We start from the raw sequence: 15,199 nt of genomic DNA, 5'->3' as shown, positions 1-15,199 counted from the left end.
TACTGCTTTGATACTGCATAGATTCAATTTGCCTGTATATTTTACAAAGTAGATATAAAGACAATTGCAAAGGGCACACTGTGGAATTAATTTCTAAAACTATGTTTTTTCTTTTTACGCACACAAGGCGGTTTCGTCGTATTTAACCGACAAAAGAATCAGAAAAAAGGATTTGTCCTTTTTTTCCTGTTTGTTTCTCTTCGCAGTGAAACTAAGAAATAAGGAAAATATACCACAAAAACTGGAACACAAACATACGCGTTTGGGTGAGAGAGATAAGGGTTAAAAAGAACATTTGGAGAGTTTCACTATGGAAGAAAATGATCGTAGCAACAGAGATGTGGAGCGCCAGGATTCGGGCGATGAGTCCAATAGAGCTATTCTACCCCTGTTGCAGGCTCCTGGAAACCTACTCCCTCACAGAATCACCAACTTTTACATCGACAACATTTTGAGACCAGACTTTGGTCGCAGGAAAGAAGGAACCAGGCGCGACGAAATTAATATAGTAGAAAGAGAGAACCGCTGTCCATCGGCTCCCGGATCAGGGCAGGTAGGAGCTCCAGTGTCAGGGGAAGGAACCTCGAGCCCTCACCCAGTGAGCGCGTCTAAAAAAACTGATATTACCGCGGACGCACCTCTGAAACCCCGCGCAGAGACTGGAGATCAAAGTTTAAGCTCAGATTCGGATTGCTCGCAAAGTAACGCTGCGCAGACGAAACAACCAATGCTTTGGCCGGCTTGGGTATATTGCACAAGATATTCAGACAGACCTTCATCAGGTAAGAATTGATTTTCTCTTCAAAGTTCAATTTATGTACTCAAATATTACCTGTTGTAAAAGCGCGCTTGTGTTTTGACTCGAATGTGAGCAAATAAATCACCAAACTACAGAAATGTGTCGATGGAAAGGGGGCACGAAAACGAAGAATAATGTTCTTCATGAATGTGAAACGGCCCGCCAAGAGTCAGGGAGTTTTCTTTTATGGAGTCTATCCTCTTACATTAAAAGGAATAACTACGAAGATTTTATTATTATTAATTTCAATCTAATATTTACAAATATTTTAAATATATAAAATAGGCTACTGCTGCTGTATGATAGGCTACATGTGTAGAATTATTAATAGGCCTAATCGTTTTCATTGTTGTTTTTAATATTATTTTGACCATAATAATAATCAGAATTATGATTATTATTATATATTATTTTACAGGCGTAGTAGCTTATTATGTAATCAGTAGAAACCCCCCCAAAAAACTACGTTTCGTATACGGTGCAATGTGGCCCTTGGTTTATGTCTGATTTCTTAAGTTGTTGAAGAAAAGGAAGAACTGGCACAATTTTTTTTACAATTTTAGGCATGGTAATTATGGTACATTTTTGCCTTTATTTTCTAAAAAGGAACGAGTAGTTTTGCGCCATTGTTACTTCGATGTCTTTGTTGATATTTAATTAGCATATTTTTGACAATGGAGTTGGACGCACCACAGAAGCTAAATCAGAGGTCTTCAAAACTAGCTTCTGAAATAAATATGCTATTCCTGCACTTACCGGCATAAGATAGAAAAAAATCGGACAATTTTAGACAATATTTCAGCATTTCTAATGAACTAATTTCAAATGAAGTTCAAATTGCGCACAAAACGGCCTTCCGAGAAAGTGGCAACACAAGTTTTTTTTTTTGTCACGACAAACTTCTGATTAATATATTCTACAATAATCTTGCGAATCGGCTACATCTTAAACCCATTTCTAATATGCAGTGTGTGAACATAATTTTACCAAAGTTTTTATACAATAAAGCAACACTACATTGTTAGCTATAGCAGAGATGAATATTTGGAAAGGTCACACTAACTTAAAAGATGTAGCCTAGGCCTATATATGATGCGAGTACGTTTATTGGTTCCTTAAATTGATTTTTCGATTACACAACGTGAAAATATTAATATTGTATTATAACAACAGTCTACAATCGAAATCATACTCCGCTTAAGCTAAATAAAAGGTGTAAAAATAGGGTGCGAGCAAGGGCTGATCTCATAGGCTGCCGATCAATCTATTGTCAGTATTCAGACCACGCGGAACCTTTGGGTGCAATTGTTTAGGCTACCTAAGAATTAACTAAAACTAGAATAAGCAGTGGGTAGTATACTAGCATTGAACGACAGGTGCTACTCTTAGAGCAAGTTTACAAAAACGTTCTCTTATAAATGTAGCCTAGTTCCTATGGTAACAGAAAGAGGGGAAAGCCTCTTTCACCCCTCCCTTTCTGGCAGTAACCCCCACCCACACCACCACTACTACACCATGATTCCATAATCAAAACTAGAGCAGACTCCCTGCAACATTTGATCTGAAACAATCCTTGATCCGAGTAACTCTAAATAACACTGTTAACGAAACAGCATTATTGATTATTGTTGTATTCTTTTTTAATAGTGATATTAGCCTGTTAAGTAACTATATTGAAAATAGACTACTGATACAACATTAATAGGCTATGTGCATTTACGGCACGAGCCAAATGTAATCTCTTTCGTTACTTTCTGAAATGCAGGACCAAGATCGCGCAAACCAAAGAAGAAAAATCCAACCAAGGAAGACAAGCGTCCAAGAACAGCCTTCACAGCCGAGCAACTCCAGAGACTCAAGAACGAATTCCAGAATAACCGTTACCTGACGGAGCAGAGGAGACAAGCACTGGCCCAGGAACTCGGCCTCAACGAGTCTCAAATCAAAATCTGGTTTCAGAACAAAAGAGCGAAGATTAAAAAAGCTTCGGGGAGCAAAAACTCACTTGCATTACACCTGATGGCACAGGGACTATACAATCACGCCACATCAGCAAAGGACGACAAATCAGACAGCGATTAACGTGAAGGACAGGACATCTGAAATGCAATAATTCTTAGCAAGGGCCAGTGTACAAAATACCAGCATTAAACGGATGAAAATTATATGTATGACATTTGATTCTGCAATATTTTATGTATATATATATATATATACACACACTTTACGTGTACAGTGGTGTAAAACTTTTTCAATTAGTATCACTGCTGTACACTTACTGAAACTTCAGATATAGCGCGCGAAGAAAAGGACGCTTCTTTATTTAAAAGAAAGAGGGAGCGATTTGATTGACACTTGACGTTGAGCCACAAGTGAACGTGTTAAATCCATGCTGAAGTCCAAAGATTTTTCCTGCTGCATTCAGGCGACTGTGATTTAAAATAAATGGTCAAAATGTTTTATCTGATTTAGATGTTTGCTTGTTTTCATGCATAATTTTATTACTGGATGAATGTTTTACTTTATTGACTGGAGTTGTGTTAGAGACATGGTATTTAAAAAGAGACAACATTACATATCATATCATGCTTACAATAATTCAGTATATTGTATTTAAAAGATCTATGGTCTAAAATACTATCCGCAAGGATGCTACACATCCAATATCCTCACATTTTCAGGAAATAGATCAGACATCTGAATGCATACGAGTCAGTAAACCTCAAAACTACACTTCTAATGCAAGTACTTGACTTAAGTTGTTGTCTGTTGAATTTAGCTGGGAATGTACAATAAAAGTTCTCTCATCTTTTTCCAAATGGATATCTGGCAAGTTTATTTTCGTTTCATCCCCTATTTTATAGTTCAGTATGAAATTACAATTGTTATTTAGCTGGGGGAAAAAACAACTCTCTTAAAAGGTTATTTGAAAATTATTTAAAATCTTGTCAGCAGTGGATGTTTTAATAAAGTCTGCAATTGTCGTGTATTCTCCGCTTTTAAAAGTACATATTGTGGAAAAAGAGCACCATCACCACCACTGGCTCCAAAGTATTGGCAAAACGTTTCGTAAATCTCAGATAATGATTTAGAAAAAAGTTATAAGATCTGTCCACAAGTGTTGTAATACATCAAGTAGAAAGACGAAAAGTAAAGAACTGAAACAAATCCACTGAAAGACAAATAATCGACAGTACAGGCGTAAAAAGTAACAGACCATTTTATTTTATTTTTTAAATATCAATAGGATTCAGTGTAACATTAAACAGGATAATTTGTATAGCGTTTACTTGTGTAACAGTTTCAAAAGAGAACTGGAACGCAATAAGATTTATTGTAGCACTTTGCAGAGCTAATAATTAATGTTTTAAAATGGTCTGAAATGCCTGAAAAGAAGGCAATGGCAAGTAGCACATGGCATTAATTAATAAAAGGCAAAATAACTTTCAATTTACTTGGTGAATTGTCCTTTTCATTGAATCAAAGTCAGCTTCTAAAAGTAGGCGGGGCACACAGAGCACGAGGCTCTTTATCTAAAATTAAGGTAAAACAGTCTTGCTGGATGCAACAGTGATTACGCAGCCAAAATAGGTGGCCTTGATTCACATTCAACTGGAAAGCACAAATAAAGTTAACTTTGGCACAACCTTACTGTGTACACAGTGCAACATTTGAGAAAAATAAACCTCTTAGCAATTAAAAAAAAATAATAATTTCACCAAACCTTGTACAGCCAAACATAAAATGAAAAATTCGTAATACGGTAACAGTTTGAATGCATCAAAACAGGGCCACATTGACAGATGTACTACTGCATGGCTGCAGCAACAACCAGTTTACAAAATTTGGTAAAACTCGATCTATAATGATCAAAAGTCATTTTTATTTTATTATGAGACATGCTACACATCTGGTATCGCCCCAGTGTTTATTTGGCGTCTAACGTGCTTTGGTTGCAACAAAAAAATTAATAGGCCTAAACAAAAAAAACAACTATGTTGCAAGCCAAATTTAGTCCAACTCTCAACACTTGGGGGAGTCAAAATGCTACTAATAGACGTAATTTCACTTAAAAAAAACCCGGTGAAACTTTGTTTCAACTACGTCTAATTTACACACAAGTTATAACCAGAAATACGACTCATCACCTCTTAAATGATACATTTACCTAATCCGTCTAAAAAGTAAACCTATGCATAATTTTGCGCAAATACTCTAAAATGAAATAAACGAGATACTATCGATATTGAGCTAAACTTTGTAAATGTGCTTAGTTGGCATTGCTGCACTCGTAACTCTTACCAGAAACTTTATACTTCAGTGTTACCTGACGCCATGAAAACATTTCAAGAAAAGTCGTATTACTGAAAAGGTCCAACACAAAAGGCGAGCTATCTCTCTGAGAACCATTCCCAGCATTGACCTGTTCCTCAATGCCAGAGAATCTCATCTGCATTTCTATTCTTGCCAAGCTTGTATGTGGAAGTAACGCCCAACGGTCACTGACTTGATGAGCTTCACTGGGAAGAAAAAGGCAGTTGCCCCTCAGACGCGAAGCGAGGCTCCTGAATAAAGTCTGTGGCCGGGAGACCCCGTTGAAGGTCAAAGCCTCCTGTCACAGCTGCAGGTGGCTCGTTTCACTTCGCCCACATTTCATCACCTCGGAATTCAGCACGGATCTTAAAGGCATCTCATTAATTGGTTTCACTTCATACACCAACAGAACATTTCTGCAATCGAAGTTGAGATGAAACGGTCGGACGAGATTCCTAGAACTCACGTCCAGAAATTCCCAAGAACTCTCACTCTTGCTTCAACTATTTTGTCCAACAAGTCATACCGCCAACTTCTGACTAGTTGCTGGACAGACAAAATATGAAGCGCTAAAAGCCTAGCTTAAAAATGAAAATGATATCCATCCCAGTTCCCCATAACTCAGGTTACCTCAGAGGTTCTGATCTGGATTTGAATTCTACCATTTTTATTTATCACTGATGAACTGCTAACACACACTGATACTCTCCTCTCCCTAAACAGGTCTTTCCAAAGTCTGAATGGCTGGGGTTCCTGAGGCCAGTCACTCTAGAAAAGAAAATACATATCAGAACGGTGTTGATCTCCCATGTCTGCGTATCAGAGAAAGGCCTATCTTGTCCCCTTTCCAACTGAGTCATTTATCTAGTTTTTGAATGCTTCCTAGTCAAACTTGAATATGCAATGAAGAGCTGGGGCTTTGTGGCGGAAATATAATTAAGGCAGTGAAAGATGCAGAGGGTGAAGAATGGGGATGACATCAGGCCAATTTCACACTTGGCACTCGGATGGCCAAGCCAAAGCCAGGCTCTTGCCACGCAACACAGATCAAAGCACACTGCCAGTTCAGAAAAAGCAAAAAAGGATTTAAGTATGCTAATCTCCAGGACAAATATATTTTAATCTTGTTAGAATACAAGTTAACGCCACAGCTCAGCGGTTGAACTTTATAGCGAATTTAAGGGTGAGATCAAATTTCACTTACATTTTTTCCAATGTGTATAACTTCAGGTCCATTCTGAATGACTTGGGTAATTGTACAAAATGGTTAATCATCCAGCTGACGTGATCAAGGAAAAAAAGCATTGCCTTCATTGAGGATATCTCCACTCTACGGCAGACAAACAGCTCTAGCTAGAATAAAAGCATTTCGTATGCATGGGAAATTGATGTTTAGCTGTCCAGTTCCCTTTGTTTTGAGTCACAGCCCACTGCACCTTGACAACACTTGATCTGTCATACTTAAGCTCAAAGCACAAACACAGAGCTGGGTAAACACAATAGAAATAAGCTACTTTGTAAAGTCACAATCAACTTTCTAAACAGCAAGCAGTATCCCGAGTAGGGTTGGTTACATGCACAGAAAATCTCAGGTTAGTATGAAAAAAAAGGTGACCCGAGAACTGAAAATCTTGCAAGAACAGCAAAGTTCATCTTAAGGTATACGCAGCCTTCAACAATTACATAACTTTGAACTTATGGTGGTGTTCTTCAGGTATTTCATTGGCTGATCTAGCACTTTTGGGACCAAAAACCTTGCAAGTGCAGACATTTAATACCAAGGTTACTAGTCTACACATTAAAAAAAATAATACAAATAAAGGATATGTTTGTTCTATAAATCATATTTAGTTCTATAAATAAATAAAGTTTTCCAATAACTTTTCTTTGGATTATACATTCAATTTAGGCAAAACCCTAACGGAATTACTTCATAAATGGCAGAAAAGTGAATATTACTTTTCTCATTTACATCAATGATCATCTGAAACACCCAGGCATTACATTTCCCAAAAGAAAAAGGGATAATGTAGATTCCTGAAAATATCCTTGTGATATGTAACATTTTTCCCACTGCGCACAGAGAGCAGACTTGTTAAACAATGCAACAATATCAGAGAAAGCAGTGAGTATTGTCATGTTCCCCCTCAGTGATTTGGCTGACACCCATATCCAGACCAACTCACAGAGCTGAGCAATCATGGCGTCTCTTGCTCCTTTACTCTCCCAAAACAGGACCTGCCCCTGTGCTGCCGCCACAGCTGCGCATGCGTAGTTCTGCATGGAGGGAGCTGTGAGGGAAGGGTGCGAAAGGCATGCCATCATGCTTACCCAGCGGCCATGTTCAAAAGCCCGACTTGAACAGACATGGGACATCAGAACGAAACAAGCAGACTGTGCTGTGAAACGATTTGGGACAATAAAGTCTGTCTTTTTGCCATTGCATCTTACATGCCTGTTAACAGTTCCTCACACAAATTATTCTGAACAGGAAAAAGTGCCAAGTATGAAAACAAATGACTCATTTAACCACTATATTTGAAATATTTTATTTTCTTTTATCACGGGTAAACATTTCATAAATAACATTGGTAATACCATAGTGAATGCCATGAAACTAAATTGAATTTCAAATGAACTAAGGAATTAAACATGTAAATTAAATTACAAGTCATCGGAATAAAATCAGGTTCAGTATATTATATTATATATGAAAGTAATACAAGAAGAGTGTGCCCACTAATCAACAGTGGAAGCAGTTGTAATACGCTTTATGAACGTCAAATAATTTTTATCATCATAATTTTGAAGTTACTAAAAAATTCTAAACAATAACACACTTTAGGAAAATATTTAATGTCTTCATTTTTGGTCCGGTTTTTTGAGTGTTCTTCAGCAGATGCTAATCTGGAACTAAAGTTCGCTGTGCTGGAAAACGGAGCTCTTACAGTGACCTGGATATGTGAAGAAAACAATAAGGCATAGAATTACAGACGCATTTGATACAAAAATTTCATGCAAAAAAAGCTAAGCTTTTAACCGAGATTCTTGCTACATTCCTGAACGTTCAAAATTCTTTTCTGCCACACACACAAAAAGACGTTTAGAAAAAAATTTGACATTGACAGTTTTGCTTTTGAATTTTGTTATCAGACACTTGTTTGATATACTTTTGAAATCCTATTTCAGTGACGACTTGTACAACTACTTGCATAACCCGATAAACAAGTCTCTCTAAGATTTAAATATGGCAGTCACAAGATTAAAAAAAAAAACTTTAACAGCATATGTATTTAATGTACATTTAACTGAAATTTATACACATACTCTGTACACTTTCACATTCTTTGGCTAGCAATAATGGTATTTCACATACTTACATATTGTAATCAATGTCTAAATTTACTAAAATTCCAGATAAATTAACACTATTCTGCTTTAAGACTCCAAGTGTTTGCGGTATTTAATTTCATAAAACTAAACTGCAATACAGATTTTACAGGTTACAAGTTGTTTGAGGCATAATGCGAAAAGAAAAGGCTAAATTTAGATCATACATCTCATAGGGTTAGAAGTTTGATTTTAAAAAGCAGAAAGTAGAAAATAAAAACAATGAAACCATTGTTGACCGCTTAAAGTAAAAAAATAAAATAAAATCACGATAATTTAAAAACTGCATTGATAGTTGTATGCAGAAACGCACTAGAGAAATGCATGAAAAACTGGAACACTGTTAATGCACAAAGCAAATCAAGACAACACTATGGTTCAGGTTTTCAGTGTGAACATGTTTAACACTCTAATGAATGAAAGAAGGTATATCACATCATATGTAAATACCTGATACTTCACTGCACAATGTCTTAGCCACATGGTCTGCCTCACTGGCGAAGAGGGAGATGATATCATCTTCCAACTCTTCCACAATGCTTTCACACTGCAAAAGACATTAAAAACACAGTCATGAGCATTCTATGAACAGTAAATAAGAAAGAAGCAGTGGCCAATCACATCAGTGAAAAAACAGTAACGGGCAGCCATCTTTAGCACTATACAGTTGGCAAGTCTGCCATCTTGAATGGTTCACGAGACAACTTACAGGCAAATGGCATTTAGTCATTTTACTGTGGTCTAAAAATACAGCCATCTTATACGGAAAACATAAAAAAAAACACTGTACAGTATATGCACTAGACATTATCTTTGTATTTAACAGAAAAATGAACAGCAATCATATAACAATAAAATAATAATAGTAACAAATTAATAATAACTAATAATAATAATAATAATAATAATAATAATTAAATTAAAAAATATATATAACAAATTAACATTTATAATTATAAAAAACAAACTAAATTTAAAATTACCGTAGGGCCATGTCACTGTTTAGGAAAATAATGTCAGTTTTGATGATTCATGAAATATCTCAGTTTATGTAAATGTTTCAAAGGCCTTCAGAAATAAAACTTTGGGGGGGAAAAAAAAAACACTAACATTTTTTAAAACTTATGATTTGTAGTTTGATACTACACAACTGTCATATGATTGAAAAACAAAATAAAAATAATTAATATGGAAAAAAAAAAAGCTTCTGAAAAAAATGTGGGAAACTCACTTTTTAATGTGTATATAGGCCTGTCAAAAATACTAATATACACAATGACAAATATATCACATTTATACTCACAGCAAACTTCAAGGCACTGGAACTCTCTGGTCCATCAAACTTAAAATTTTTGAAATCGGGAAAATTCACGCCATCATTTCCTCTTGGTGCAAATCTCTTGTAGCTCTTTTCTTTGGTGTCCGGGTCCTCATAGAGAGCATAATCGCTCATGCTATTGCAAACTTCTTCCAGCAGTTCAGTTAAGTAAGCCTCAGACCTAGCCAGAGGAACCTATCACAAAAAGAATTCAGAATACAATTGTAGAAAAGTTAGTTGACCAAGTTACCAAAACCGAACCTCCCCTTCTTATAAAAAAAAAAAAAAAAAAGTAGGGCACTGAGGTTACTTAGATGACTTTTCCTTCCGTTCCCATCTAAACACATCCCCTGTGCCACGACGCTGACTTTTAACCTGCATCTCCAAAGTTGTAAAAGTAGATTCCCTTGCCTTGGCAACAGAACAAAAACACACTGTGGTGTCTAGACAGGTCAAGGTGCACCCTGCTCCCGCTCCTTTGGCCTCCCCCGGAAGGAGAAAGGGGAAAGGGTGACGGGGGGCGGAGAGAGTGAAAAGGCTGGAGGGCGGGGGGTAAGCAGTGGGGAGGGGAGTTGTCAACAGCAGCCAAGTGCAGGGTAAACAGTGGAGTCCCATCCTTTGGTTCTCTTGGGCAGCTCATCTCGTCCACCCTCCAATGATCAAAGCAGGAAGTCTTCCTTGTCAGGCCAGTCAAAGGGTGGCGGGGTTGGGGGCGAGGGGGTTATTGGAAAGAGGACAGGTTGCAGATGAGCTGGATTTTCTTGCGATGTAGATATATCCCTGACCTCATTGTCCCCTTTCAGACACAGTATGGACCCTTCCGGTCTCACTGATTACATTATGAGGGCGTCTCTACCCCCTCCACTCTTGTGAAGCTAGATGACATAAAGAGCCTTCCGTGGCTCGCTGCCATCTGGTCACAAATAAGATAAAAGGTCCCATGGAAGGACAGCAACCTATCCACACATCCCCCATCTTTTTAATTAAAAAGCTGAATGCGGTTCGATGGACCGCAAGATAAGACAATATACGAACAACTACGAGCAAGAACATCAGCAAACGAAGGAGCCGATCGGTGCAGGACGTTTAAACCCTATCCATTTCTAACAATGTGGGTATAACGTCATCCTCGGCATTAAAACTGAATTATCATATTTGAGATCTTCACCAATTACACTCCAAACTAATTTCAAAACTTTAGGAGACTTCAGGCTAACCACCGGAGAACAATAAGAGAGATTCTGTCGTGCACAAAAGTCCAAAAGCAATAAAAATCTCGCCTTTGGATCTAGCGGAGGATGGCTTGTGTGCCGCATCCTCTGCCGAGTCCTTATCATGCAATCCTGAAAATGGTGGGGAATTAAATTCCTCCCCGTAACAGTCTGAAGGGTTTGAATAGAAGCTGTCAATAAAGAATTTCTGTAGGAATAAAGAGGAAGGGGGGGTGGCAAGGCGGCCCAGGCAGAGAAAAGGCTTCTCAGGGATGCATCCTTCACTGAACTCCCATTGGCGAGCCAGGCATCATTGTAAGGCATTTCATTTTGCTGCTTAATTCCCTAAAAAATGGCTACAAGTCTAAACATGCACACAAAAAAACATATAGATTAGACATAGGATCTGAACGAGAGTTGTTGAGTGATTATTTATACATAAATTGACCTTTCAGCAAAGCTGTTGAAGGTTATCTTTGGTGAATCTGCTAAAAACATGAGGTGCGTCGCAGGGGTTCACCTACAGCTTCTGGGCAAGTGAACCAAGCCAAGTATGAAAAGAGAAACAGAGAGGGATTTGGCAAGCTTTAATTAGCATTTACTTTTAAGTGAAGTCACTCTCAGGGAAGAGTGCGCGAGTTCTGCTACACTGCTCCTGCTTTGCTTCCTTATTATTGAAGAGAAATGGGATACTCAGGAACCACATGGATGGGGCTTCATTTTCCGGCACCACTGTTATGGTGGTTATGTGCGATAAGTAAATATGCTAAACATAATTCAGTACAGCACAAAATGTTTTCGCCCTTCACAGTGGCATTTGAGAGCCGTGGCTTTTTTTTTAGACTTGTAACAAGCTACACAGTTTTGAAAAACTGTATTGCACTCTTAGCTTTTTTTTCAATTTGCAGTGAAAAATAAAAACTCGATATTGACCAAAATCTCGTTACAGCTCCCTGAGCCGCAACTTAAAGCATAATATGCAATTAAAACCCAAATTCCTGACTCCACCTCAATGAGCTGATAAATGACAAATTAAGAAAAAAGACAGATGCATGAAACAAAAAATTAAGTACTTCATTAATCAACTGTTTCATCTGCAATGAAGCAAGACATAACAGATTTAACAGGTTTCTTTCTCAATCCCTAACAATACCTGTAAGGTTTGTGTTTTTTTCTTTTTGCCCAAACAGTGTACATGAATCAATAGTAAAATTCAAGCTTCCCATTCAAGTCCCATCATCAATTAAGGCACAGCATTACTCTTGTTGCATTGCAGGATGACAAACATTTTACCCACAGTTGAAACGACCTAATAGGGGAGGGGAAAAGTCAGAACTGAACAAACACTTGTTATTAAGCAGCAGTTACAATCAAAAGGGGATTAACCCCAAATCAATAGTGGAATCGGGCACCTAATGACAGTCCCTGGATACCAGGGGTCAGGGCTCAGAGTTCATTGGGTCTGACCTTTACACATTGACACCACTGCTGAGAAGTAAACAGTAAAAATGGCTCCTTTTACTCAAGTAAACAGAACAAGCTTATAAACACCAGGGAAAAATTAAAGAGCTATGTAACGCAACTAGCCTAATCACTAAATAAATACATAGATCTCAAGAAAAATTTAAATACCTCAATTTACAATTGCATCTTAATAAAAATAAATTTTAAAAGTGAAACTTACAATTCAGCTCTTATCAGTATATTGTAGAATATTTTCAGTCTATGTTAATAATGTAACTAAAAGCTCATAATAAATATGTGACCCTGGACCACAAAACAAGTCATAAGGGTAAATTTTTTTAAATTGAGAGTTATACATCACATTATACATTCAAGCTGAATAAATAAGCTTTCCATTGATGTATGGAATATTTGGCTGAGGTACAACTATTTGAATATCTGGAATCTGAGGGTGCAAAAAAATCTAAATACAGAGAAAATCGCCTTTAAAGTTGTTCAAATGAAGTTCTTAGCAATGCATATTACTGACCAAAAATTTAGTTTTAATATATTTACAGTAGGAAATGCACAAAATATCTTCATGGAACATGATCTTTACTTAATATCCTAATGATTTTTGGCATAAAAGAAAAATCAATCATTTTGACCCATACAATGTATTTGTAGCAATAGCCAAAAATATACCCCAGCGACTTAAGACTGCTTTTGTGGACCAGGGTCACATATAGTGGTGGTAAAGACTGAAAACTTGGGGCACAAACCGGAATGATGCAAGTTCTACCTTCACTACAGATTAACTTTTCCACAATTTATCACTATCAAGATTGTGCTCTTGAGCAAGACATACCCCAAGTTGCCTGTCAGAATCATCCTGGATGAAGAGGAAATGACTTTAGAGGAAACTGTAAATGCACTGATAATGATAAATGTGATAAATTGATTCTGGAGCACTCAACAGTGAATCATACCTTTTTGTCCGCAAGACTTCCATCGGGTTTAAGTCTGAATCCACCAACATGAATCGTCTTTTTTGGATCAGTTTGACTGACTGAATAGTTAATCTCCTCTGCAATCGCCATGCAGGCTAGAAAAGAAAGAAAGATTAAAAAAAGTCATTACAATCGATTTAATCATTTAAAAATCAAATCGTGGTGAAAAAGGGGAAAAAAGATTCACATTTTTTTGGATGAAAACATCTCGACAATATACAGATCAGAACATTACCAGCAGGAAATAGAAGGAAACGTATATTTAAAAAAAAACTTAGCCTATCATTGTACTGCAATACATATGGCCAAATATACACTTTTTTTTTTACCTGCATTGCTGCATGTACTTTTTAATGGAAAAATGGCAATGGCAAAAAAATGCACTAGCTATGCTTCTGGTAAAATGTTAAGTTTACTGGTGCTTAGTCATGCTTGCTATATTACCATGGCAACTGCCAAACCTGGGCGGAGCTTAAAGTAGGATTTATGTGAACCAAGCTTTGCGCCCTTTGATTTTCCAAAAAGGCTTAGTCCTAGCATTAGTTTCACCAAGTTTGATTATTTTGTAATACTAGCAATATTATTCCATAATAGAAACCAACAGGGCTTTTTTTTTTTAAAGAATCTTAGTCCTGCAAAGTGACCAGAATGGAATACACATTTAAATTGTACATTTACCATTCAAATTAACTTCGGAACCCTCTGAAAGTAAGAAATGAAATCTATTAAAATACAAGATAGTAGAAATTGTTTCAGTGTTGGCCTTTTATAGCGATTATTCATATGAAAAACTAGTCAGTAAAATGAATAACCTACGAGACATATTTGCTTATCTTAGTCAGAATAACTTAATTTATGATAGAAAAGACAAATTTAGTTTAGAAAACTGAATTAGCCATTCATAATTGAAGGCAAGCAAAAAAAAATAAAAACATAAGTGTAATAACCTAATATGTCCAGAAGTGGAAATAACAGTAAAAAAAAAAGAAAAAAAGACCTGTACTGCATACTGTAGTCATCATTACTAAGATCTAAATATGCTTGGAAAAAACAAGTGAAACTTGCACAAACTTTATCAATGCAATATAGCACTTAAATATGATTATGCTTATGTTAAGTTTTATTGTTTTGAAGAACTGCAAGTAATTGTGAATCTGAAAAATAGAATACAGAATAAATAATACTGCAAGGTTTGATGTATATAAAACTCTAAAAAGTTTGTTATTAAAACGTTATGGAAAACACCAAATGACTAATCCAATTTAAAGCAACATGAAAATATGTATTTATTATTAAGAGCTCACTTCAAGTACTTTATCAAACTGAAGCTGACACCACTTAAAAGCACAAAACACATTTTTAAAACATATTTCCAGGATGATATTAAGAGAAAGGAAATCAGTAGCACTTATTTTAAAATATTTAAGTTTTTAACTCAGCAGGCTCAATAACAGTTCATCTAAAATAGAGTTGTTGTTTTTTTAAATACTTTTTTATACAATACTTTTTAAAGCACAATTAGTTACCATTGAACATGTGGTTGTTTGCCTCAGAAACTCTTTTAAAAATGTCATTAAAAAACAAAAAACAAAAACAAAAAAACAACAAAAAAAAAAAGTTCTAACAGTTTTTCCAGTACTGCAACCAAAATGACCAGCCACATCATCAGCCAAAAAGAAAAAGCCCAAAAGAGTGTCGTTCATGTTCGAGGCGA

At 36.4% G+C, this 15,199-nt stretch overlaps 2 protein-coding genes across 5 annotated transcripts in view; one reads left to right on the top strand and one right to left on the bottom strand.

Annotated features, from left to right (window-relative positions):
• The first annotated feature begins 310 nt into the window (after window positions 1-310).
• LOC107586406 (homeobox protein engrailed-2b) lies at window positions 311-3,571 on the top strand. Its single transcript, XM_016273762.1, has 2 exons — window positions 311-782; window positions 2,565-3,571. The coding sequence occupies exons 1-2, from the start codon at window positions 311-313 to the stop codon at window positions 2,879-2,881; spliced, it is 789 nt and encodes a 262-aa protein (XP_016129248.1). The 3' UTR covers window positions 2,882-3,571.
• A 4,114-nt stretch (window positions 3,572-7,685) lies between these two features.
• Window positions 7,686-15,199, bottom strand: part of cnpy1 (canopy FGF signaling regulator 1) — a 12,769-nt gene continuing 5,255 nt past the window's right edge. For 2 of the 4 annotated variants that reach the window (XM_016273748.1, XM_016273740.1), the window contains 4 exons: window positions 13,465-13,580; window positions 9,807-10,016; window positions 8,954-9,050; window positions 7,690-8,067 (listed from right to left, as the gene is read on the bottom strand). In XM_016273748.1, the coding sequence (XP_016129234.1) occupies window positions 8,027-8,067; window positions 8,954-9,050; window positions 9,807-10,016; window positions 13,465-13,580 (464 nt within the window). In that variant the 3' untranslated portion in view covers window positions 7,690-8,026. Of the gene's footprint in view, window positions 8,068-8,953; window positions 9,051-9,806; window positions 10,017-13,464; window positions 13,581-15,199 lie in introns of all 4 variants that reach the window. The other 2 variants (XM_016273722.1, XM_016273730.1) reach the window with 2 other exon arrangements.

Source organism: Sinocyclocheilus grahami, unplaced genomic scaffold (assembly GCF_001515645.1).
Source record: "Sinocyclocheilus grahami isolate Dianchi unplaced genomic scaffold, SAMN03320097.WGS_v1.1 scaffold5.1, whole genome shotgun sequence".
Taxonomy (NCBI): domain Eukaryota; kingdom Metazoa; phylum Chordata; class Actinopteri; order Cypriniformes; family Cyprinidae; genus Sinocyclocheilus; species Sinocyclocheilus grahami.
This window is presented reverse-complemented; position numbering and strand designations above follow the sequence as displayed.